The following is a 26055-nucleotide window of genomic DNA, read 5'->3' on the forward strand; positions in this document are numbered from 1 at the left end:
TGAGAGAGACTTTACAAGTATTGAATAAGAGTAAACACTAGGAGAGAGCACAGAGGATCTAATTGTTACACTGATAAAGTTCTGATTGATCTGAGGCGAACACGCTCGAAAGGAAAAGTAGAATGAGAAAAAAGTGTTGTTTAACACGACGGATTTGTAACGACAAGTATAGTTGTTTGATTCCTTTAGACAGAGTTTAGCCAACAATTTAGTCTATTGATGATAATTTAGACACATACAGAAGTGTTGAAAAATTATGGATATTAGAGTGGATAGAAGGGCATTATGGTGGGTAAGTGTTCTTGTAGCTGGGGACGGTGAGCGATCTTCAGAGTGAAGGCTGTTTTATCTCTGACTTGAAAGTGCAGGTGTTTGTAAGACCTACTTTAACAAATTCTTAAAAATATGCATAGAGTTTGGTTTGGCTCCATCCAGGGAACTATATGCGTCTCTAATTACAAGATATTTACTCACTTCATCGTGTTTGATGTAGGAGGTAATCTTCCATCTCCAATTGAGTGCTTGCATTCCAGTGCAGGAGGAGCAAACTCAACACATCCAAAGTACACTGATTCACCACACATGAAATTCTTCATCTCATAGTAGCACTGTATATAGAAAACAATCTCGAATTGTTTTGTTTTTCAGTGCATCAGGCTTGTATGCTGTTGATGGGTATCTATGGTGTGCTAAAGTCAGTGAATTTGATCAGTAAAGCTGCCATGCCACAGAGAGCTGAGGCAGGGAACATAAGCATGGGGCTATGTCCAACTAACTGAACATTATTTTGATTAGGTTCTGTTATAGAACAATGCCAGGATGATGTAAAATGAGTGAAACTAGACATCAAGCATAATTTTTCAAGTAATATACAGGCACATGCATCAATGATGGCTTTTGCAATTCCCTAATTGCGATTTTTAAGGAATCGCAATTAAGGAATCGCAAACGCCTATGCATGTAGAAATTGCTTACAAAATTGCGATTTCTAAACATTCCTTAATTGCGACTCGCAAATTGCTAAATGCAATTAAGGAATACCTCCCCACTTATTCCTATGGTCCTAGAGGCCCAGAGGAATGAATGGGAAGACATTCTCAATTTGCGAATCTCAATTAGAGAATTGCAAATTGAGAATGCAATTTCAAGGGTCCCAGGGTGTCAAGAGGACACCCTCTAGCACCCCCTGAAATTGATCTGTGCACATATGTTGCGCACACACATGCCTTAAAGGCATGTGTGTGCACAACATGAAACTTTGAACAATTTACAAAAGTGCATTTTTCAAAGTTTTTGCAAATTACCATGTAGTACAACTTCATGGTAATTTGCTCCCCCTATTAGTGAAATCGCTGATTTTGTTTTACTTTAATGCATTGCATTTAAGGAATCGCAAAATGTGATTCCTTAAATGCAATCGCAATTTGAGAACTCGCAATTAATTACGAATTCTCAAATTGCGAGGGCCTTGACTATTGATGCTTTTGCGATGCATCAATGGTGAAGGCCCTCACAATTTGAGAATTCGTAATTAAGTGCGAGTTCTCAAATTACGATTGCATTGTTCCTGTACATTGTGCTGAGCCATCTCGCACTCCATCGGAATTAGAATATGCCAGTTTGGTTCCAACAGCTCTCAAAACTACCTTATAGGACTAGTGATAAAACAAGTTTGTTTTGGCACCTAACAGGAGTAGGAAATATTGGCCTACCTTACATTTCAGGTCCATAATAAAATATTGCTATAACTGGGGCACTGTCATGCCCTCAGACATTTGGTAACCAATCCCAGTGTATTATCCTTATCCTTTTTACCTTCGTCTTCCCTTTCTCTTTGACATCTACATGAATCCCTCTTTCCTTCCTTCTTCACATTCCCTCTGGCATAGCTATGTCTGCAAGATTTTTGCCATCTTCTAGTGCTTGGTCTTATTTTTCTTGTTTTGCTTGTTGTTGGATTTGCAATCCCAGGGTCCCTCGCATTTTCCTCTTGCTTCCGTTCACCATCTCCTTTTCATCTCTTTTATTTACAGGTCTCACCCTCGTCTTTATTTTTTTCAATTTTCCACATTCTCCCTCCGCCGTTGCTTGCCTCCTTTTTTATCTCTGCGCTCACCTTGTCGCGCCTTTCTGTTTCTAAACTCAATCTCACCTCACCTTTCTACTTTCACCTCCATGTATGCTCCCTCTCCCATCTCTTTCTTAGTATTATTTCTGCCCTTCATATCCTTCCTCCTCTACACTCACATCCGTCCTTTCTTTCCATTCTCTGTGCATTTTCTTTCTCCCTTTCTGTCTGTTGACTCGTATTTCTTTCTGTTTTAGCTGTTCTTTCTACCATCTTTGTCCTTCTCTCTCTCGCTCCTCTTTCTTTATTCTCTATCCTGCACATCCATTTGATCTATATTCGCACCCTCTCTACACTTACTACCTTGTATTCTTTATCCTTTATGACTCAGCTCCCTCCTCTTTTACCTTTCCAGCTCCAATTTTTCGTGTTCTCACTGTTCAATGTCTTCCTTGCATCATCTCCCTTACTGTCTTCTTCTTCTCTTTCCTCTCTCCTCCCTTCCTTTGTGCCCCAACAATTTTCTTTTTTATTCTTCCATTTGCTCATAGATAGATGCTTATTTTATCCACTCGACCATTTTTAATCGTTTCTCATGTCTCCTTAATAAACCACTGCATAGTTATCCCTTTTCAATTTCTTTCGTTGTCGTTATCTTGCTCTCACTCTTTCTATTTTCCCCTATTTGTATCCCTTAGGATACCCTTTATAACACATATTGTCGCTGGGGGCCTAGGGGCTGTGGATTTATATTTGCCTCTTTTCCTTTACCAAAACACTGGACATCAAGCAGGCCCGAGGCAGGGAAGCATCCTCAAAAAGAAATATAAGTGGAAGAGCTGGGTCTGGTACAGGACACACCGGGCCCCTCCTACCTCTATGCCCTGGTGCCACTGTACCAGCTGAACCCTTGACACCCATCCTCTTATCCAGACAAACATAAAATTCATAACTAGTGGTGCCAGTGAGACCTCAGTAGAATAAGTACATTGTGTTGAGGGAATTAAATGTTTTAGCTGAAAACAAAAACACAGCTTTTTCTAACTGTTCTATTGGAGTCCAGAGATTAAGAAACTGATATTAGTATATATGATTGAGATATAGTACATATAAAATCAATATGTAAATGTACTCCTCTTCAAGCAACTTCTTTCCATACAGGTAGGGTAACAATCTTTAACCACTTCCGTGCTGATGACGGAAGCGCTCCGTCATCAGCCGCGATGGCGCTGTGCTGATGACGGAGCGGTTCCGTCATGGCCCGCCAGACGCGCCTGCGCGGCTCTGATTTCGCGCCTGCCCGGCGCGTTCTATTGAGCGGGCGGGGCCATGACAGAACCGCTCCATCATGAGCACAACTCAACCGAGGCTGGTGACGGAGCGGTTCCGTCACCAGCATGGGCGCGCCGCGCCGCCCCCTGCCCCCTCAGCGCTGTGACGGAATAGCCGCCGCAGCGAAGGTGTTAAGCGTTCCATAAAAATACCTTAGTGCGTCAAGTCTTAGTTTCAAATTCCAATGCATTTGCAAGACTGAACTGATTATTAATGAGAAATAGTGCCTGCCATTACGAGAATTCACTTGAATTCTAAGCTTTACTAAACAATGTAACAATGAGGGATACAGAGTGTCAAAGGAGATTACAGTACATGAGATGGGTTTTACTGGTACATTTAATGGTGGAGATTAACAAAGTAATCCAGACTTTGCCATCACCATTCAACTGACATCTCCAGCCCCAAAGTCCCAGCAGATGCTACTCAAGTAAAAGCCTTACATTTTTGACAAGAGAGAAACATATATTTTTAGTAATGAAACAACAACCGGTTGAGACGCAGACATTTTCGGATGTTTTTACTTCAAAACCAGCGGACTGCGAGAATTCAGGGTGAAAGCCAAGTTTCCTAAAGGGCATTCGGTGAGGATGACAGCCTGATGTATGTAGCCAATCAAGTTAGGGGACTGTGCATCCAGACGTGAAATATCTGTTTCCTTTTTGAGGTTGCCTTAAAGCTGTCTACTTCTCTGATTGTGTTGCAAGTTGCAAAAATATAAAGCACAGAACTAGGAAATATTTTTTACAGTCGAAACAAAAAACATGTAAAAACATACTGGGTCTGATTACAAGCATAGGTGCTATTTATCGTTCCTGGTAAATAACGATACCATGGGGTTTATTATTTATTGTGTGCAAAACATAACACCTATGGTGATTTCCAGTGGCATAACCTTCAGGTTTTGCTGTTCAACGCACCTAAATCTGCATGATACAGTCATTACCATATGGTTTTTTCTTGTTAAATTTTGGCAGATTAGATCTGCTGAAATGTAATGGTGGCTAAGTTGTTTAACTCATTAGACAAATATTAGATGTGTTAAACAACACTCAACTCGTAATACCGACCCTTGGTAAACAGGGGTTGACGCGCAGGTTGTTAAAAAAATGACTGACTTGTAATCAGGGTCTCTGTGTTACATCTGACAAAAGCGGGCAGTTGTGAGAAAAAACATTAAAGACACAAAAAGTTTGTTAGTTCAGTAGATGTGGGAAGCAGATTGTACACAACAGTATAGTATTTACATGCAGATTTTATTGATAGCATTGTTGTAATTATGGACTCTTGAAAAATGTAATTGTTTTTTTTCCCGGTGTTTTTGTGGGGGAAAGAGTGTAATCTTTCATGACAGTATCCTTTTCTCTTCCCAAACATCAAGACCCTATGCATGAGTCTACATGCATAGTCCTAGAACCTTGTTGGCCTAGTACCTTGTTTCAAATGTTTCGCGAAAGTGAACCAGGATGACCACTACTAAAATTGTAAATAGAGGCCCAGAAAGACATCACATGCTCATGATGTTATGTAATTATGCGAAAGCTATACATGCATGTGTGGGGATCTCTAGACACCGCAATGCTGCTGCGCAATGCAACACTCACATAAACCAATAAAGACATTTTTTACCATAAATGTTGCTACATATAAATCAATATATGACAATGACAGGAGCACGTTAACTTTTTGATCCAGGGTTAGCATTTTAAATGGGTAAATACTTGAAGATAGGACAGATAACCTTGTAATGGAATAGTGCAAGGTGGAATAGGAGAATCAATGAATCATTAGATTTGCACATGTGAACTATACTCCCTTTCCTGAATGCAGAGTGTACTGGGTCACTCACGTTTAAGAGCAAACTCATCCTCAAATGTAGCACTGTCAAAACATACTTTATGGTAAAGTGTGCATCTGGATATGACTTTATTATTAGAAATTCATGAAGGTGAGGAACTTGAGAGAGCGCAAACTGACTTAAATGTATGAGTACATCACACTTACCTGTAGTAAGCACAAATCATGAGGAGAAATGCCATGAGTGCTAATAGTATTTGCAATTATATTCTGAATGTATAGCTAATGTAGAGATCTAAGTAGAAGTGGAACTAATACAGAAATGTGTGACATTATATGACTTTATTAGACGTGATTATTTTGAATTACATGTCGTGAAGCTGTTAAAACATAAGATGGTATGCGGTTAAACGCAGAACGTGGTAGGCCTCAGGGCCAGAGCTGGAGGGAAAGGGAAGGTGGTTCTTTTCACGACACAAATTGTATTAAGGTTTTTGGTCATTGCATTAAATAGGCCATGATTTATAGAAATGTTTACTTAATAATAGAATAAGAGTATTAACATGCTTTAATTAAATGAAGAAGTTGAATGCTATAATCATAATGAGAATTATTGTAGGCCTGAAATGTTTTAGCATTTATTTACACGTACATGTCTGGGCTGAGAAATGTTGCAAGCCTTTTTCCTTTAGAAGTATATGAGAGTTGGGTTCTTGGCTACAGATATCTGTCTGCAAAGGAAGAGGGGGGATCCAATTATAAATGAATGAATAGAGGCCTGTTCAGTAGACGGCCTAGACATGGAGGAGGGTTCTGGAATGTTTGAGGGGTATCAGCGGGCCGGAGAAGAGTCTGAGAAGCAAGGTCAACTCTAACGCATGAGGCCCAAGACAAAGCATCATGGAAAAAGCCAGAAGTTGCACCACGTGAGGGGCGTTCCGCAAGGGGCGTCTCAAATGTTGTTGACTGTTTTGTATTAGGGACAGCACCCCTGGGTGGAGTTAGAGCAGATACCTGAGGACCCTTTAGAGAGCGGATGGGTAGGCAGAGAGGGGTCATGACTGGAGAACTATAGGTTTTCACCAAGAGACTTAGAGTGAGTGACTTCCCTTGGGGGTCATTCACTGCTGACATCTTTGTTAGGTTGGGATTTGGTTAAGTAGGGATACCATCTAGAGCAGGGTAGGGATAGCCTAACCTTTGCGTTTTCCTCCAATCTAAATGAAGGAAAGATATGCGTCTATGCTGATAGCTTTACTATTCTTAGAACTTGTGTTAGTGATTTCTGTTGCTCGTCTGAGGGCTTTTCGAGAGCACATGTATGTAATTGGACCTGTGTATCTCGTGAATCTCATTCTGAGATGCTTGTATTTGCAGCTTATCATTTCTTTACAATAAACTTTTGAAAGCTAGAAGTTGTTTGTGATCTTTGGGAGTAGAGTCCTTTCTTGGGTGAACTAACTTGGAAATAGGTGCACTTTCTTTCCTTACAGACAGGCAATAAAGGTTCAGTCGACCAGATCGAGGTTTGGATCAATAGATATAAGGTATCGATCAAAATCTCGCCCTTTCAGTTGGTAGCTATAGAGGATGGTTGCCTTCTTGAGGACGGTGACCTAGGCCAGGTTAGCTTACCCCAAGGCCCCTAGAGATCGATGATTGGAAGAACAGCCCGCTGGAGAAGATCCGGATGACGTGAGACAGAAAAAGCAGCAGTATCGGTCGAGAGTGAGTATAAAGGGTTATGCGTGTTAGATTGCGGTGTTTTGTATTGTATCTATGTTGTAATGTCTGGCGGAGTTGAATGTCTGTAGAGTGACTGTGGAACAGGTTGTGAGCGCGCGCAACCGGTGGAAATCTTAAGTTCAAGGAGAGCTTAAGTGGTTCGGGTGTATCGGACACCCAGAGTAATTGTCAACTAGTGTGAAGGGGGTCATGAGGTACCATTGATCACCCGAGAGACCGAGATAGGGGGAACGTAAGAGTGAGTGCGTGAGTAACGGACGCTGGTCGGAAGTTACTGTGTGTGTAAGCAACCTATCAGAGAGACGATAGACATCTCGTCAGTTGTGTTGACAATTACAGATAGACTGTGGACGTACAGTCGAGAGAAGTGACCGCTTGGTCGGAAGTAGTCATTTTTCGGTGTATGAATGGGACGCATGCATAACCGGGAGACGAGTTGAGAAAGGAGGGGTGCTGCTGCGAAGCGGAGAAAAGTGACGTCAGGTGGTGTCGCGCAGTGATTGGCCGACCGGAGAAAGACCGCGCTGTGATAGGCCAGCTAGCGAAGACGTCAGAACAGGGTCGCGACGTGATTGGCCGACAGGAGAAAGACCGCGCTGTGATAGGCCAAGCTAGCAAAGCCGCGACAGGATTGGTGGATTGTCATCAGGAAGTAAACAGAATAGCGAGGCTGGATATTTTGCGCATAATTATGAAGTGTTTTAAATGGCTGAAAGCGATGTTTAAAAGAGAGAAGCGGGGATCGTATGAAGGGGAAGAAGCCCCGCCGGAGGGTACGCCAGCTCGTTACATGGCAGTAAATGTTGGGCTGCATACGATCCTTTGGATATCAGAGTGGAGTAAGATTACTGAAGGAAATGAGGAACTGACGTTCCCGAAGTACGGGACGTTCAGATTAGAGGTGTTACATCGATTAAAATCAGTCATGACCTCAATGAGACCCTTGCCTAGACCAACCCAGTTTGAAGCTCTTGAAGCATGGATTAGGGCAGCGCATGAAAAGAATATGAACAGACGACAAGAAAGGGTGAAACGATCGGTAAGGGCAGTACAGGATGCCAGGTGGGATGCGGATGCTAAAAGATGGAGAGTGCATAATTTGGAAATAAATAAACTGTACCCAGTGTTAGAGGCGCCAGTAAATAAAAGCCCCCTAGAAGAAGATGATGAGAGCGAAACAGAGGACAGCCTGATAAACAGATTATTGACAGACAGGCCACCCCCGTATAATAGAGCAGGGGGAGAGGTCGAGAATACGGAAGGAGCAAAGGGGGGCAATGCAGGAGAGCATAGACCGCTTCCCAGTTCAGAGTGGGATCCTGAGCCAAAGAAAGAGCTGTCCCAGCCTAATCAGGTGCAACAGGTAGTCGGGAGGTTTGTGGTACAAAGAGCGCCGGAAACGGAAAGCGCCACATCCTACCCATTACCAGATGCATTACAGGTACCTGTCACCATAGGTCCTATAATATCGATATATGACCAGGAGAGAGCAAGAGGAGAAGAACGGGTACGGAAAGACAGAGAAAGAGCAGAGAAGGCAAGGAGGAACGATACCACTAATTCCCCAAGTCAGATGCCGATACCCAGAGAGTGGAGTACACCGATGCACACAGCAGGGGACCCAGGAGGAGATCCTGGGGGCCCTAGATGGCCAATGGATCTGAGGGGATCTGGACGAAAATCCTTTCAAGAGCTAAATGAGTACATGAAGCAGTGGGATGAGGCAGTGAAGGCTCAAAAGAGCATCAATGCTGCGGAAGCTGAAAGGGAAAGTCAGGACAGCAGAGCACGGACTCACTGCGGGGCTGGGGAGAGTAGCCCGGAGTGGGACTGTAGAGGGAGTAGGGGAGTCACCCATTGGGCCCGGAGTGGAGGTAGAACAGACCTGGAAAACGGGGGCCCCGGGAGTGAAGGGGTGGCGCGCCCAATACTCAGTGAAGGGGAGAGGAGAGCACAAGAGTACAGAAACAGCTTTAAATGTCCACACTGTGTGCCCGGCACCAGAGAACTGAATGGGAGTTGTGAGAGGTCACACCATAGTCCCTGTGATGACGGCAATGAGCGCAGCCCAGGGAATATGGGGAACCAGGAAGGATCGTATCGGGTACTGAGCAATACGAGGCAAAGAGAGAGTAGCGAACAGAGGGAAAATAACAGAGAGGTGTGCGGGGAGAGGAGAGAAGAAGAAGAGAGTGGGCAGAGAGAGAGTGGGGGTAACAGGCCCGTGTTCCATCACCTTCCTAGATCGGATGGCCGAGCATGGGACCTGGAGAGATGGGAGCGAGGGAGACCACCCATTAACTCTCCCGAGCCCAAACGCAGAGCTCGAAGTTGGGATGGTAGGGAGACCAGTGAGCCCCCTTCGAAAGACATATTGCGAGCTGAGATAAAAGCCAAGAGACTCGATGTTTCCAGTTTAAGGTCAGACCTGGATGACATGGTAGATGGTACCCTGCCTTTAGAAAGAATGGAAATGTATGAACAGGATGAAATACTGTATATGGCAAAAGACATTACTCGAAAAGCGAGAGCAGTCCATGAGAAGTTAGTCGAACTAGCAGGCAAATATATGGTGGACTTGTCAAGAACCAAAGCATTACAGGGTAACCACAGGCTACATTACTCAGATCGAGACCTAGATGAGAGGAGAACGATTGGGCTGAAAACACACATAAGGGAACTGATTACTGGAATAAGGACATGGAGGGCACTAGATAAGTGGGAAGAGAGGTGGTCCAAGAAAGGGACCGGTAGGAGAAGCATGATTGGTATGACACCAGGACAGCAGGGAATAGAAGCATACCCTTTGCGTGAAGTCGCAAATGGGAACTATGTACATGTCCCTTGGAGTAGGGGAGATTTAGCTGCTTTTACCACCTCTTTCCCCAAATTACGTGAAAGCCCAGTGGAGTGGTACAAGCAAGTGGAGAGATTTGTAAAAATCTCAAAGGTCCTTTGGATAGATCTGAACACGCTGTTTGACATTGTAGTACCAGGCGATCTGTGGACAGCATGCAAGGTTAGCGCTGAGTGGCCCACAACGGAGCCAGAGAGAGATGCCAAGACTAATGGGCCGTCCGAGACTGTGATGGCAAAATACGAGAGAGTGATGACTTGGCTGAAAGAGAAAGTGCCAATGCAAGATATAGATTGGGTCAGAATAGACCGAACAAGACAGGAACCCAAAGAGACAGTCCACGAGTATTACGAGAGATTGCTGAAGGCGTTTAAACAGTATAGCGGCTTGGATGTAATGGATCCAAAAGACATAGGGCAATTTGTGTCCAAGTTCGTCCTGGGACTGAGACCGGATATTAGTTTAATGATTCAGCAACACTCGATTTGTTGGCAAACTAAACCCCTAGACGAAATACTGAGATATGCCAGGTACTGCTGTGATGAGATAGACTCTAAGGCTAAGAAACTAAAAGAAAAGTTGATGGTGGTACAGATGCAGGCAGCAGGGAAGGGGGGACAACAGCAACAGCAGCAAGGAACAGGTACAGGAGGAAAGAAGCAGTACAGTCAGAACAAGGGCAATGAGGAGAGTTCCACCTTTAGACCCAGAATAGACATAGCTGCCTTGAAGAAAACGACTAGGTGCCACCAGTGCAACGAGGTGGGGCATTGGAAACGCGAGTGCCCCTACAATGTAGAGATAGGAGAACAAGAGATAGAAGAGGAAGAGGTCCAGAGCGCGCCTACAAGAAGGGTAACGCCATACCAAGGAAAGGTGCTCAAAGGGGGGGGGGCTCCTCCCCGAGCCCAGTTCCCGCAACCTCCTCGAGTAGGGAGTATGGGTAAGACCTATAGACAAATGCCCCTGTTTGTGGAAGGGGAAGAGTGCTATTATGTGGACCCATTAACCGGACAGAGAGTGGAAAGAGAAGACTGCACCCTCGGGGCAGCCTTGGAGGTAGATCAGAGGGGACCCTATGTTGAAGCAGAAGTAGCAGGGTGCCCTACGACATTTCTGGTGGACACAGGAGCCACTAGATCCACGATCAGATCAGCTGCAGTTCCAGACCTGCCCATGTCTGGAGAGACCATACAGGTGGTAGGGGTCGCAAACAGGAGAATAACCAGCCAATTGACAGAACCGGTGCAGGTGAAAATAGGGAAGTACAGTGATGAGCACCAGTTTGTGGTTTGCGATTCAAGTCCTGTGTGTCTGCTAGGAAGAGACCTGTTGTGTAAATTGAATTGTACTATATACTGTACACCTCAGGGAGTGGAGGTATTGACCAATGATGATGATGCAGATTTCAAAGTTGCAAACTCTAGAATATGCGTGGAACTGTACCCTACTTTAACAGTAGAGGAGCTCCCCTGGGACTTGAGAGAGACAGTGGCACCAGAAGTATGGGATTTCACTGGGGAAGAGATTGGATTGGTCAAAGGGGTGGACCCAGTGAAAATTGTAGTGAAACCGCATGCTGAGTTCCCAAGAACACCCCAATATAAATTGACTCCAGAAACGATTGCAGGCATAAAACCCGTGATCGAGTCCATGATTAAACAGGGAATACTGAAAGAAATCGTGGGTAGTCCATGCAACTCCCCGATTATGGGTCTGCAGAAACCAAATGGGAAATTTCGGATAGTACAGGACCTGCGAAAGATTAATAACATAGTCGTTTCATGTTGTCCAGTGGTACCGAATCCATCAGTGATACTGTTTCAGATTCCTTTCCAAGCTGAGTGGTTCACTGTGATCGATCTTTGCCAGGCTTTCTTTTCGATCCCTTTGGACGAAGAAAGCCATTTTCTTTTCGCATTTAAGCTGGAAAATCGCGTCCTAACATGGTGTCGTATCCCTCAGGGGTATACAGAGAGCCCATCGATCTTTAACCAGCTTTTGAAGAAAAATCTTGAAAGTCTAGTGCTGCCCCAGAAGTCAGTTCTGGTCCAGTACATAGACGACCTCCTTGTGGCGTCAGAAACAGAAGAAGCTTGCAGGGAAGACTCCATTGCTTTGTTAAATCACCTAGCTGCCAATGGGCACAAGGTATCCCCGGGAAAATTGCAGTACTGCCTGACAGAAGTGCAGTATTTGGGACACAGAATTGAGAAAGGCAAACGAAAGGTGTCACCAGACAGGATAGAGGCGATCATGAAAATGAATGCGCCTAGGACTCAGAGAGAGGTCAGGATGTTCCTAGGGATGGTGGGTTATTGCCGACAGTGGATCGTGAACTTTTCACTGAAAGCAAAGCCCTTGCAAAAACTGACGCACAAGGAGGTGAGTGATCCGGTACCATGGGACAAAGACTGTTTGATGGCGTTCCTACAGCTGAGAGAGGACCTGTGTCGTGCTCCGGCATTGGGAATGCCTGATTACAATAAACAATTTTTTCTTTACTGTTGTGAGAGAGAAGGTTGCGCGTTGTCTGTGTTAGTCCAAATCCATGGGAATGCCCGTAGACCAGTTGCTTATTTCTCGGCTACTTTAGACCCAGTAGCCGCAGCGTTGCCCGGATGTCTCAAATCCGTTGCTGCAACGGGTGTCAGCATTGAAAGATGTGAAAATATCGTCATGGGGCACCCGTTAGAGGTGTGCGTGCCACATTCTGTTGAACTGTTGATGACCAGGACCAAAACACAGCATCTGACCAATAGCAGGCTCACGCGCTATGAGCAAGTTATTCTTGCTGCAGAGAATGTGACCCTCAAGAGATGCTCTGTTTTGAACCCTGCTACCTTGATGCCACTTCCAAATGATATTGAGGATGATGATGAATATACAGACCATGACTGTCTTGATGTGACTGAACTATGCACCAAACCCAGACCCGACATCGTAGATGAGCCACTGACTGACCCAGATGAAATTTTCTTTGTCGATGGCTCATGTGTAAGAGACGAAGTTGGGCAGTTGAGAGCAGCTTATGCTGTTTGTACAATTACTGGAGTTGTGGAAGCTGGGTGCCTGGAAGGAGTACACTCCGCTCAGGTAGCCGAGATTATTGCCCTGACACGTGCTTGCTTGGCAAGCAATCAAATTCGAGTCACCATATACACCGACAGCCAATACGGGTTTGGGGTAGTTCATGATTACGGGCAGTTATGGTCTCAAAGAGGGTTCATGACTTCTTCAGGCTCTCCCATTCGCAATGGAGAGTTTGTGCGCCTGTTGTTAGAAGCATTGCAATGTCCAGCAAGTATCGCAGTTGTAAAGTGCACCGCACATACCAGAAATGAGGACTTTGTTTCGAAAGGCAATAGATATGCTGATGAAGTTGCGCGGTATTGCGCGGAACAAGGTTACTCCTTCACAGAGGTGGATGTGGGTGGAATAAATGTAAGAACTGAATTAGCCATGATACTGGAAACTGTTGATACTTGGGATGAACTGTCAACCATGCAAGAAAATGCTCCTGATTCTGAAAAAGAAACATGGGAAAAGGCAGGATGTGTAATGGGTGAGACCCATTTTTGGGTCTCAGCAGACGGCAGAGCAGTGTTGCCCAATGAGATGGTGAGTCCAATGGCTAGACTCATACATGGTCCCGTACACTTAGGGAGAGATGCTATGCTGAGAGTGTTTAGACAGACTTGGTACAATCCTAAGTTTAGAATAGCAGCAGAAGCAGTGTGCCAGCGTTGTGTGACCTGCCAGCAGCTGAACGTAGGGAAAAGAACACCAGTTGCACTAAGTCACATAGGAAGGTCTGGAGGTCCATTCAATCGAATGCAGATAGATTTCATTGAAATGCCAAGGTGCAATCGCCTCCGCTATGTCTTGGTGATTGTTTGTGTGTTCTCCAGATGGGTTGAGGCATACCCTACACGTAGGTGCGACACCCTCACAGTGGCCAAGTTACTGCTCAGAGAAATCATTCCTCGCTTCGGGGTGCCGGCCTTTTTGGAATCAGATAGGGGAACACATTTTAACAGCGAGCTTGTGAAGATGGTCTGTGTAGCGTTAAATATAGACCAAAAGTTACATTGCAGTTACCGACCAGAAGCCTCAGGAATTGTGGAACAGATCAATGGAACGATCAAGTCCAGAATAGCAAAAGTTTGTTCCTCAACGACCCTGAGTTGGCCTGACGCCCTGCCATTGGTCCTCATGAGCCTTCGTAGTACCCCAGACAGAAGGACAGGGTTGTCACCACATGAGGTGTTAATGGGGAGAGCAATGAGGCTGCCATCTGTCCCAGCTACTGCACTGTTAAATATCACAGATGATATGATCCTGGACTATTGTAAGGGGCTGTCTGACGCCATGCGTTCTGTGTCCCTTCAGGTGCAGGCTGCCGAGGTTCCAGCGTGCCAGGGCCCTTGCCATGACCTGTATCCTGGGGACTGGGTCCTGGTGAAGAAACATGTGAGAAGAAGCTGCTTGGATATTCGTTGGCGTGGACCCTTCCAGGTCATCCTGATCACGAACACTGCTGTGAAGGTGGGAGGCCTGCCCAATTGGATCCACGCGTCACATACGCGAAGGGTTCCAGCACCTCTGGAAGGAACAGCTCCTCTCTCGGATAGACGTCCAGCAGAGGACCGAGAAGCCATAGAGGGGGCTAGCCAAGCTGTAGAGGTGCCAGCGGAAGCAGGGAACGAGTCTGACCCAGCTGAGGACGGTCAGTACAACAGCGAAACAGACGACGCTACAGAAGGAGAAAGCAGCTGGGAGTACGAGTCTGACCCTGACAGGTCTGAAAGAGAGCGAGAACAGACCAGGAGGAGAAGGAGTAGAAGGGCACGTGGAGAAGCTAATTGGCCACAAAGAAGGAGCTCTAGCCTGAGGTCAACTCCAGAGGCAACCCTTCCTCCGATATCAGAAGACTCAGACCCAGAAGAAGGTGCTCAGGGCGCTGAAGCACCGGACCGAAGAAGGTCAAGAAGAGTGCGTGTGCCTAACAGAAGATACTCCACACCTGAGTGGACATATCTGGCGACAAATGTCTGTGAAACCGGAGACAGGGAGGATCCGAGCGGTGGTGGTGTCCAGTTCTGAGCCCATTATCACCGTGGAAATAAGACTGTTGGTACCCGGTGTCGAACAAGAAGGGTCACTAACATTCGTGCTCCCCAGACCTCCCCGCCTCAGCAAGTTAAAACACATGTTCCTTTCAGAATTGCAATTCCCCGACTTTGGTACAACGATAACAGCACATGAAGAGCACAATCTTCGTTTGGAAATACTGAACTATGCTATTGAAGCTGCAACCACAAATCTGATAGTAGACTGTTAAAGAACTTTGTAAATAACACAAGCAGAAAAAGAAGATTACCTAGCGCCCAGGAAGCAGAGAATTTTAGGGAACTTCCCTTGAGTTGATGGAGAAGGGCTAGGGTTGTCTTTTTTGAACTGTGAAAGAACTTTTGCGAAGAAGGTTGTCAGCCTCCAGTTGTGCGGATTCTAAAGATAAAAGGATTGAAAAGAGACTGTAAAGGAACGAGAGGAAAAGAACTTTTTGCTAAGATAAGAGAGAGCTATATTGTCTGACGAAATGGAGGCCGGCACCCAGAACCGACGAGCTAAATGTATAATAGGTACACTAATAGTAGGAGTGATAATATTAATAGCTTTAGTGGTAACAATTTCTTATGTAGAGGGAAATGAAGAAGAGGTAAAGGTAACTGATGCGAATTCTGTAGTAACACTTACACCTACTGTTGCAGGTGAGAAAAGGGAAAACACTCAAGAGAAAGCGTTATTGGCTGCAGAAGCCCGCAGGTTACATGTAGACGAGTCCCAAGGAGACTTTAGGTCAAATGCTTATGCTAAACTCTTATATGAATACGTGGATGCCATGGAGGTTAAGGATTGTTATGTCTGCATGCAATTGCCGGCATCTGTAGACGAGGGTATTAGATACCATCACCTCCCGCTGACATATGGCATTACATGTAGCTTATTGCTTAGTATATTTTATGAGAGAGATAGTTTTGAATACTATTTCTCTAATTATGATTCAGTGTTGCCAGAAGTCCCAAATTATAAGCAGATGAACAAATGGGACTACTGGAAGAGTGAAGACAGATTGGCCAAGTTCTTCATTCCTTGGATTACTTTAGATACTTCACATGCCCGTAGAAATAACCTGACATGTAAGGTGTCAGAAGTCGAGAAGAAATTCATAGGGCAGGTGGATGATCGTTATAGGAGACAAAAGATTTTGAAAAAATCAGGACAATGGAAAACAGATTGGACCGAGGAAGAGAAGTCACACAAGAGAAAGGGTAGTAGTGGTCCAATAGCTTTAGATAAAGCGAAGAGAGGAAAGCTATGTCTTCACCGAGCCAAAACGTATTATGAAAATGTATACGTGGGTGAAGTTGACTGTGAACATGCTTTTAATTTAGAGTACTACACTAAGGATTTCCTGAAGGGAATGCAAGTGATTCCAAATGTGTATTTTGTATGTGGAAGAAATGCCTACGTGAGACTACCTGACAACTGGTATGGATCATGTTACTTGGCAATTGTCTTCCCCAAAATATATCATGCACAAGATTTAGTGATCATTGAGGGCAAGACATCTTCGAGGGGAAGGAGAGATGTAGGCGATGCAGAAATGGTTGGAGATGTCTTTGGAGCTATGTTCCCTCTTTTGGGAGTAATCCTTAATGATGTTAAAATTAGACGACTGGCAACAGTTGTCGACAGGTTGTCTGCCAGCACTGCTCAGTCCTTAATGCTGGTAGAAGGAGAGATGCAATCGATAAGGGCTATGGTTCTTCAAAACCGACTTGCTTTAGATGTCCTATTAGCAAAAGAGGGCGGAGTCTGTAAGGCTTTGAAGGTCCAGGAATGTTGCACTTACATTCCAGACAATTCGAAGCCTCTTGAGAAAGTTATTAAGAACATAACTAATATTCACAAAGAGATCGAAGACTTGAGTAGAGGAAATGTCTGGGAAAAGGTGGGCCACGGAATGAGTACAGTTGGAGGGTGGTTTTCCACCTTAGGCAAAAGCTTTGTATGGTATATTCTAAAGCCTATCATCATAATATTGATCTGTGGGATAATATTGTGGGGATTGGTGAGGGTATTCAAATGGTACAGAGCAAGAAGGTCAGAAAGGGCCCAGAGAGAACAGCTGCAGAGATTGGCTGCCATACAAGATAATCAGTACAGGAGTCTGAGGGCTCTGGAAGCGCAGAGAATGCCAGCAATAACTGCAGTTTAAATGTTAATGATGACCCCGAGAGGTCATCAAAGGGGGGAACTGAGAGAGCGCAAACTGACTTAAATGTATGAGTACATCACACTTACCTGTAGTAAGCACAAATCATGAGGAGAGATGCCATGAGTGCTAATAGTATTTGCAATTATATTCTGAATGTATAGCTAATGTAGAGATCTAAGTAGAAGTGGAACTAATACAGAAATGTGTGACATTATATGACTTTATTAGACGTGATTATTTTGAATTACATGTCGTGAAGCTGTTAAAACATAAGATGGTATGCGGTTAAACGCAGAACGTGGTAGGCCTCAGGGCCAGAGCTGGAGGGAAAGGGAAGGTGGTTCTTTTCACGACACAAATTGTATTAAGGTTTTTGGTCATTGCATTAAATAGGCCATGATTTATAGAAATGTTTACTTAATAATAGAATAAGAGTATTAACATGCTTTAATTAAATGAAGAAGTTGAATGCTATAATCATAATGAGAATTATTGTAGGCCTGAAATGTTTTAGCATTTATTTACACGTACATGTCTGGGCTGAGAAATGTTGCAAGCCTTTTTCCTTTAGAAGTATATGAGAGTTGGGTTCTTGGCTACAGATATCTGTCTGCAAAGGAAGAGGGGGGATCCAATTATAAATGAATGAATAGAGGCCTGTTCAGTAGACGGCCTAGACATGGAGGAGGGTTCTGGAATGTTTGAGGGGTATCAGCGGGCCGGAGAAGAGTCTGAGAAGCAAGGTCAACTCTAACGCATGAGGCCCAAGACAAAGCATCATGGAAAAAGCCAGAAGTTGCACCACGTGAGGGGCGTTCCGCAAGGGGCGTCTCAAATGTTGTTGACTGTTTTGTATTAGGGACAGCACCCCTGGGTGGAGTTAGAGCAGATACCTGAGGACCCTTTAGAGAGCGGATGGGTAGGCAGAGAGGGGTCATGACTGGAGAACTATAGGTTTTCACCAAGAGACTTAGAGTGAGTGACTTCCCTTGGGGGTCATTCACTGCTGACATCTTTGTTAGGTTGGGATTTGGTTAAGTAGGGATACCATCTAGAGCAGGGTAGGGATAGCCTAACCTTTGCGTTTTCCTCCAATCTAAATGAAGGAAAGATATGCGTCTATGCTGATAGCTTTACTATTCTTAGGACTTGTGTTAGTGATTTCTGTTGCTCGTCTGAGGGCTTTTCGAGAGCACATGTATGTAATTGGACCTGTGTATCTCGTGAATCTCATTCTGAGATGCTTGTATTTGCAGCTTATCATTTCTTTACAATAAACTTTTGAAAGCTAGAAGTTGTTTGTGATCTTTGGGAGTAGAGTCCTTTCTTGGGTGAACTAACTTGGAAATAGGTGCACTTTCTTTCCTTACAGACAGGCAATAAAGGTTCAGTCGACCAGATCGAGGTTTGGATCAATAGATATAAGGTATCGATCAAAATCTCGCCCTTTCAAACTGTTATACTTTATAATGTGTCGCCATTGTGCGAATCACCAAAAACTAAGATCTGGGGGGGAGGGTAAGAGAGTACGGGACAGGAGCTGGGTAGAGGTTATGTACATATGTGTGTCCTTGTGTGTCTGGGTGTGTGTACAGACTGCAAACAGATTTACACTCCAACAAGTAACATGCTTGTAACATGATTAGTACTTTATGTCAAAATGCTTGCAGATTCACCCTTGTACTTACATTTAATCTATCATATTACTATTCTTAGAAATTATCCCCTTCCACTAATTGAAAGTACATTCTATTTCTAACAAAAAACACTATAGGTAACCAGGTGAAAGACAGGGCACTCTACTTTCAGCATAGGGTAAAGTTACTAATCACACTAGTAAATAATGGTGCTCAAAAGGGGGGAGAGGTTGGTTACCCTAACATCCCCACTAATACCCACATATGTGAGTACATCAATGTAAAAAATACCAATCCTCCCTGAGCAACCTAATGGTGAAAATTACTCAAAAGTCCAATATTCAACAATTTATTCCAAATTCTTCCAAAATCCAATTAGTTCCTCTGTTGGTACAGTCGTATCCAGAAGTGTAATTCTTCATATAAAACAAAATTCCAGTAAAATTAAAGTGATTCTTCATATACAAATTTCCAGTGCAGCCAACACGTGTTTCGGCATGCTAATATGCACAGCATCATTGACTTCATCAGGGCTGAAGAATCAATAATCTGAGTCATTCATATAACAATCTACCGTAAGAAGCACCTCCGTTTTTAATTGTAACAATCTCCAATCCCTTCAAAACTTTCCTCAGTTATGTTGCACTCTTGTAACATATCCTGATTATCATACCATGATACCAAACCACTACATTTATTTTGTAATCCCACAAGACCTGCGTACTTGGTCCTTTAAATATCTCCTTGTATCATAATATTCCTTAAATCACGAGTAAGTGATCCGCTTCCGAGTAGAACGCGGTCATGTCTGATGTTCAGCGTGGTACTCTATACTCTGATAATCAGGACATGTTACAAGAGTGCAACATAACTGTGGAAAGTTTTGAAGGGATAGGAGATTGTTACGATTTAAAATGAAGGTAACTCTTACATTCTATTTCTGTCTCTCTTGGTGTTCCGTCCATGTCCTCATTCTAAACAATCTTCCTGTGTTCGGAACTAGAACCATGTGCTCACTGACATCTTCTCCAAGCACTGTATCAATCACTGCCTCACCCAACAACCAGAAATATTGCTGTAAATGGACAAACATTTTCAGTAAGCAATCTTGTCTATCAGTGCCCCGGGCGGCATAGGTTTTGGGGCGGCAGACTCTCCCCCCTTACCAGCGGACAGTACCCCCCACCCCATTCTTACCATGGACGGCAACAGGTCTAGCTAGGCCACTGTGTATATCTATAATCAAAGATGGAAATTGTGTTCAGCAACCAATGCGATTCGAGAAGGTAATGAATCTTCCTGCTTACCTGTGCAGGAGAAGTCATCCACCCTGACATATCCCATAGTACAGTCACAGCGGTATGATCCCAGCAGGTTAACACAGACTGTGTTTGCCTGACAGTAGTGCATCTTTGCAGCACACTCATCTATATCTGAAGAAAAAAGTGAAAACGTTTAAGCAGGGAAATCATCAACCAAACATTATAATTGCACAGAATAACTGCTTAAGGAAAATACATGTTGAAGATCTGTTTCTTTGAAACTCTTTATTACATAATTTTATTTGAACCCTACCATGGTGAATTTACTCCAGGTATTGACGTATGTGCTTGTGAGCATGGTTGACACCAGGCATCACTCATTTTCAGCCGTGGCCCGTGGAGGGAGTTTCATGGGGCAAACAGGTGGGGCGGGGGAGGGGCAGGGTGGGTGGTGGTAAATACCGGAATATGGATGATTGCAGGTAAGTAAACAATTAAATTAATAATTCAAATTTCGTTACGCGCCCTGCATTCCAAAATGCGATTCAGGGCGCACTACGAAATTCGTTTTATTAATTTAACTGTTTACTTACCTGCAATCATCCATATTCCGGTGTTTATCACCCCCCACCTGCCCCTCCCCCGCCCCGCCTGTCTGCCCAACGGAACTCCCTCCACGGGCCACGGCTGCTCATTTTCTCCATGTCTGTTGTACAAGAATAAAAGGTTGCTGTCTATCAATATAAATATAAAAAGTTTGGTGCTCGACATTAGTGCAAGTGAGCTCTTTTAAAATCTGATATATTAGATAATACGGTCAAAGTACTTTGGAGCAAAACTATTATTGTGTGAATATGCAACATAGAAGTTTAAAAAGTGAATGGTTGTATCCAAGGAACTTTAAACAACTAATGTGATGGGAATCACCTTAGCAGGACCTGCCTCCTCTGCCTGGGACGACTCCTGGTGGCTGCTGCACTGGGAACCCCACCCACTCCCACAAACCACGCAAGCAACCTACGTAAAATATTGGACTCCTCGCTCACGTGTCTTTATAGTAGTCCCTCCTTAGTACCACCTTGTCTTATTTTGTGACCTCCCATGGAGACGCCCCCCTGTTATTTTTGTTATAACTCGTTAGGTTTTCATTACAGCCTCCGAGCACTATTATCTCAAATAGCTTTGCCCTGCCTGCTGTTGCAGGCAGGACATGCTCTCTCACTCTCTCCTAACGCTTTTAAAATAAAATTATGGCACGGGCACCAAACGCATTTGTAATGCAATAGGTCTCGCATTTGCAAGACTTTAAGCTATTGGCATTGTAAATGACAATGCCTTTAATTTATCTGTTTTAAAAACAACACACAAATAAAAAGTATTGTCATTTACAATGCCAACAGCTCAAACTCTCGTAAATATGAGACTTATTGCATTGCAAATGCTTGTTAATTCTTGCAACTGGCACCTGAGACGTTACGACAATTCGAGCAGATGATAAAGCCATTCACATTACAGAAATAACATCATAAACTAATTCTTGGAGAAAGAGTATGGGGAAAACATGAGGGTTAGCACTCACTTCCAAATCAAACTAAAGACTGTCATCCATAATCTTTAACATCAACATGTTAAACAGAACAAAATAAATTAGTCACTGTCTGATAAGTGTTCCAGTTGATGTAAGGCTGAATTGTAATGTTAGGAGTGAGATAAATTGCCACAGGGAGGGCTGTGTAAAGTGCTTGCCTTTCTAGTAAATGCGTCGGTGTCAGAATTTGGTTTTATTAATTTGGGAGGCGCTGACTTCCAGTAACTTTTTAAACAAGCTGGGGGCATATTTACAAGGGCTTTGTCTCTGCTTTTTTTGGCTTACAAAGCCAAAAAATGGAGATAAAACCAGAGCCCTATTTACAAGAGGGTGCTAACATGCATACTCGCATGTTAGTACCCTTTTTCCCAACGCCTCCTTTTGAATCTCCAATGAGATACAAAGTGGGCATTACTGGGCATACCCCGGATGGATTACCTTGCAAATATCGCTGATGTTTACATTGCGATATTTACTAGGCAGCACACATCCTGATTTAGCCATCCCTAACATAGGGGGTGGATTATGCTGATATGACCCTGTGGGTCGTATCAGCATGGTTATCGCCGTTTTGCAGGGAACATCGCTGGAAAACCAACGATGTTCCCTGCAAAAGGGCGATTACCTCGCTATCTCTGGAATTTTTATCGCCCTGGAGAAACGCGTTGTTAATCACGCGCTACAAGGGCGATAAATACCAGAGATAGCCTGCGATAATATTATTATTGCTAAGCACGGCCAGCGATAATTATAGCTGGCCATTGTTAATATGCCCCTTAGTGAGGTCATTCACTTGTAGCTATGACACATACAGCAGGCAGTACCCAGAGCGGTGTTTATTACACTCAAACTGCGTCTATGATTTTAAAGACAACAACATTCTTAAATCACTTTAGAAAACTTGAGACAAATACAATGAGAAAAAAGACTGCAAAATCACTAGCATTTGGGAAAAGGGAACGTAGTGCTTACATTTGAAAGGTTTTAAAGCAAAAACGGCATAGAAAAAGTAGAACACCTTTGAAAAAAAGATAGCGGTTTATTGGGACCAACGCACAATTTTAGTCTGACTGCGATGGAGTAGAGATCCAATATAACAAGTAGCTTTCCCCGGTCACAGTTAGTGACAAGTCTGAGGCTGAGGCAGAGTGTTCATAGAAGTCAGATGTGTCATCAAGAAACTCCCACCAAACCACTCGAGTGGTTTGTTTTGGCACAAATTCTCTTGGTAGTAAACATAGGATTTCAAAGCTGCCAAGATCAATTTGTGGATCTGGTAGCTTTGCTGCTTTGCCGCGGTCCCAGGTATTACCTTTGGATTTAGTCACTTTTTGGTTCTCAAAATCATCCAGCATGGCAAAGCAAGCCGTAGGGTACCATCTTAGTCTTATTCAATCAATCAAAATTTGTATAGTGCAGCACTGTCACCCATAGGGGTATCTGGGCGCTGGGGAAGCTGTGTCTCTGTTGGAAAGCCAGGTATTTAGTTTCTTTCTGAAGTCCACCAGGGAGGGTGCTGTTCGGAGGTGGAGGGGCAGGTCATTCTAGGTCTTGGTATCAATGTCTGAGAAAGATTGCTCCCCCCTGAGGCTGCGATGGATGCTGTGGATGTGCTAGGGTGGGTGTGACATAGCACAGGTGTCTTGTGGGAAGGCGAAAGTTGTGTGAAATGTTGATGGAGGATATTGGCTTTGTAGAGCTCTGTATAAATGTGAGGATCTCGATCAAGCATCTCTTCTGAATGAAGAGCCAGTGGAGGTATCTCAGGTGAGGGGTGATGTGGGTCCATTTGGAAGGTCCAGGATAAGTATGGCTGTGGTGTTATATATGATCTGGAGTCTTTTAAGGCACTGGACAGAAATTCCTGTGAAGAGAGCTTTGTCATACATGAGGTGGCTGGTGAGGAGGGCCTGCATGACGATCTTCCTGGTGTTAATTAAGATTCATCTTAAGATTCTATGGAGCATGCGAAGGGTGTGAAAGCAAGAGAAGTCAACTACATTGACTTATCATTGCATGGTCAGTTCGCTGTAGAGGATGATGCTGAGGTTGGGTACATGATCTGTCGATGTGGGTGCTGGTCCAAGTACTGCTGGCCACCACCTGTGGTCCCAAGTGGAGGTGTTCTTCCTGAAGATTAGTACTTTTGTTTTGTGGGAGTTGAGTTTGAGGCAGGTGTTTCTCATCCATTTGGCTGTGTCAGTCATGGTTTGGAAGACCTTAGTTTTGGAGTTCAAGGGGTCCTAATGAGCTGAATTGAGTATTATCATCAAAGGAGATCAGGTTGAGTCTGTTGGATATAACAACATCTGCAAGGGGGGTCATGTGGTTGTTCTGTGCACTAGCCAGTGAGTGGAAAATCTCCAACACCTAATCTGTCGGGAACCACTAAGTTTAAATAATTTAAAACTGAGCTCAAACTCTCTATTCTACTTATTTTCATGTCGGTCATGCTAATTAGCTTTAGGGCATTCATGCAGAACAATGATAACTTTTAAAACATTTTCCTGAATATTTATCAAAAATCCAACTCCGTCCTTGATTTCGATTTTTTTAAATGTAAAAACAAGTGGTCGGACCATCTCTGTAGCTTAACCCAGACCAATAATACAGAATTGGCACATTAACGGTATTTTATCATATTCTTTTTAGTGCCAGCTACATCCCTAACAGTGAAAAATGCTTTTGGGGTAGGCACAGTAGAAACATGCACGCATTACATTCTTACAGGCACTACTTACCAGGCACCCTGCTACTTAAGGGGTGTTGTACTTAATATGTAAGTAGAGTTTACCTCTCGTCAAAAGGACTGCCTGTTGGTTTAAAGGCTGTAACCGTCAAGTTACATACGAAGGCCTGCAACAATCACTTCCTAATTTGCCTAGTCAATGGTACAATAGGTGCTGAAGTAAATATGTGACATTTAGCTTTCTATGCTGTTGGTGTATTTTCCTGCACCATACACCAAGTGTTAGGGTCAGAGCATAAACAGTGGGGACTAGATAGCAGTGTCCCAGTGTTTAAAGTATAAAAACTAACATTTGTTCTCAAAAATGGAGGTAACCATGCAATAAAAGGCACGATATCACAATACCTTCCCCTAACTGAAAGGCACGGATTAACTTGGCTACCTAAGTTTGCAGAACTTCCTCTTCACTTTTGCTGTAAAAAGGATCAGAAGCCCAAATTCAAAACTGGCTAGCCCTTTCTTTCATCTCCACACTGTCTGTATCTACCTTAAATACCACCATATGCATAAGAGGTATCATTGCCTCTGTAATGGTCCACAGCAGTTGTCCCCTGAATTGGAGTCAGATGTTCTAGAAGGACCCCAAACAAAAGGGGAGCAGATTCATCCGTCCCCTTCTGAAATGTCTAAGTAAAAAGAGAAAGTGCAAAGATTGTCCCATCTATTGTCATAGTTCCAAAGTTGCAGACTTGCAAGTTTGTAAATGTTATTTTTTTAAATAAACTTTTACATTTGTTTTAAAAAAGGGCTCGTGGTTATCTTATGAGGGGACATCCTGTAGTAGGAGCTGTCACTGACTCAGGAATATTTCTGTCACGTAAATTTCTCCCATGATGATGCTTTCAGCTACAGTGTGGCAATTTCACCTTTTCTTCATGATAAACCTTGATGTTTGCATTTTTACTGTTTCCTATGAAACCTCATGCCAGAACTCTGTGCATGTGACATCTCTATTCAGCTCCACAGTGAGTATGATCAGCCTTACAATGGTGTTGGTAAAATTGGTATCACCCATTCTGTCAATGTAATATCCTGCAAGGCCATAGTAGGGGGTACAGAAAATGTGTGATTGGCCTGGAAGCTAAATGTGGTATGTGGGCTGCAGTGTGTATTTACACTACCCACATTCATAAGACGTGTATGGCTGTCAGTAGCAGTACTCGTGTGAGCCTCCAAAACAGTAAGTTGGCAAGCGCAAGCAAGATTTAGTATCCCCTAGTGCAATTTCCAGTCGCTGGGAGCACATCCAGCGAGATTTCTATAGCGCTTGCACCCGCTTGCAGTCAGTACCTGTCGCTCGAATGATCTACTTGAGCAGCAGCAAAATCAACTCGGGTAGCTGCATCCTCGGGAGTGCCGTGCGGTGCCTCTTGCTATTGTTTTTAACACGGAATGCACTACTAGTTCTAAATCACAGCTTGAGCAGCGCAACATGCCTATTCCCGCTCCTTTGCAGACCTCACCGCATTATCGCTGAGTTTTTTAAATGACTCCGCGGAATTCATCTGAGTAGGATTTCGCAAATTCCGCCCACCCCTAGTTAGGTTATCACTACTGCACATTCCAGGAAGTTCATTCATCAAAGTACAGATGCAGTGGTAGCACGTTTATACACAATTGATGGCTAATGGCATCACATGCCCACACTCAGCTCCTTAGTCTCTATGTTTTGGCCTTGTTTTTCTTTTGTTTATCATCCACCTTTCACTACATACTGCTTTAAACACTATCACA

The 26055-nt window shown here is 43.8% G+C and overlaps 1 protein-coding gene across 1 annotated transcript in view; it reads right to left on the reverse strand.

The window, feature by feature from the left end:
* The window catches only part of NELL1 (neural EGFL like 1), a 3494430-nt gene that overhangs the window by 1565881 nt on the left and 1902494 nt on the right, over nucleotides 1–26055 (reverse strand). The window contains exon 13 of the mRNA XM_078684549.1: nucleotides 20030–20155. Coding sequence (XP_078540675.1) covers nucleotides 20030–20155 — 126 coding nt within the window. The remainder of the gene's footprint in view (nucleotides 1–20029; nucleotides 20156–26055) is intronic.

Source organism: Lissotriton helveticus, chromosome 3_2, assembly GCF_964261635.1.
Source record: "Lissotriton helveticus chromosome 3_2, aLisHel1.1, whole genome shotgun sequence".
NCBI classification, from domain to species: Eukaryota; Metazoa; Chordata; class Amphibia; order Caudata; family Salamandridae; genus Lissotriton; species Lissotriton helveticus.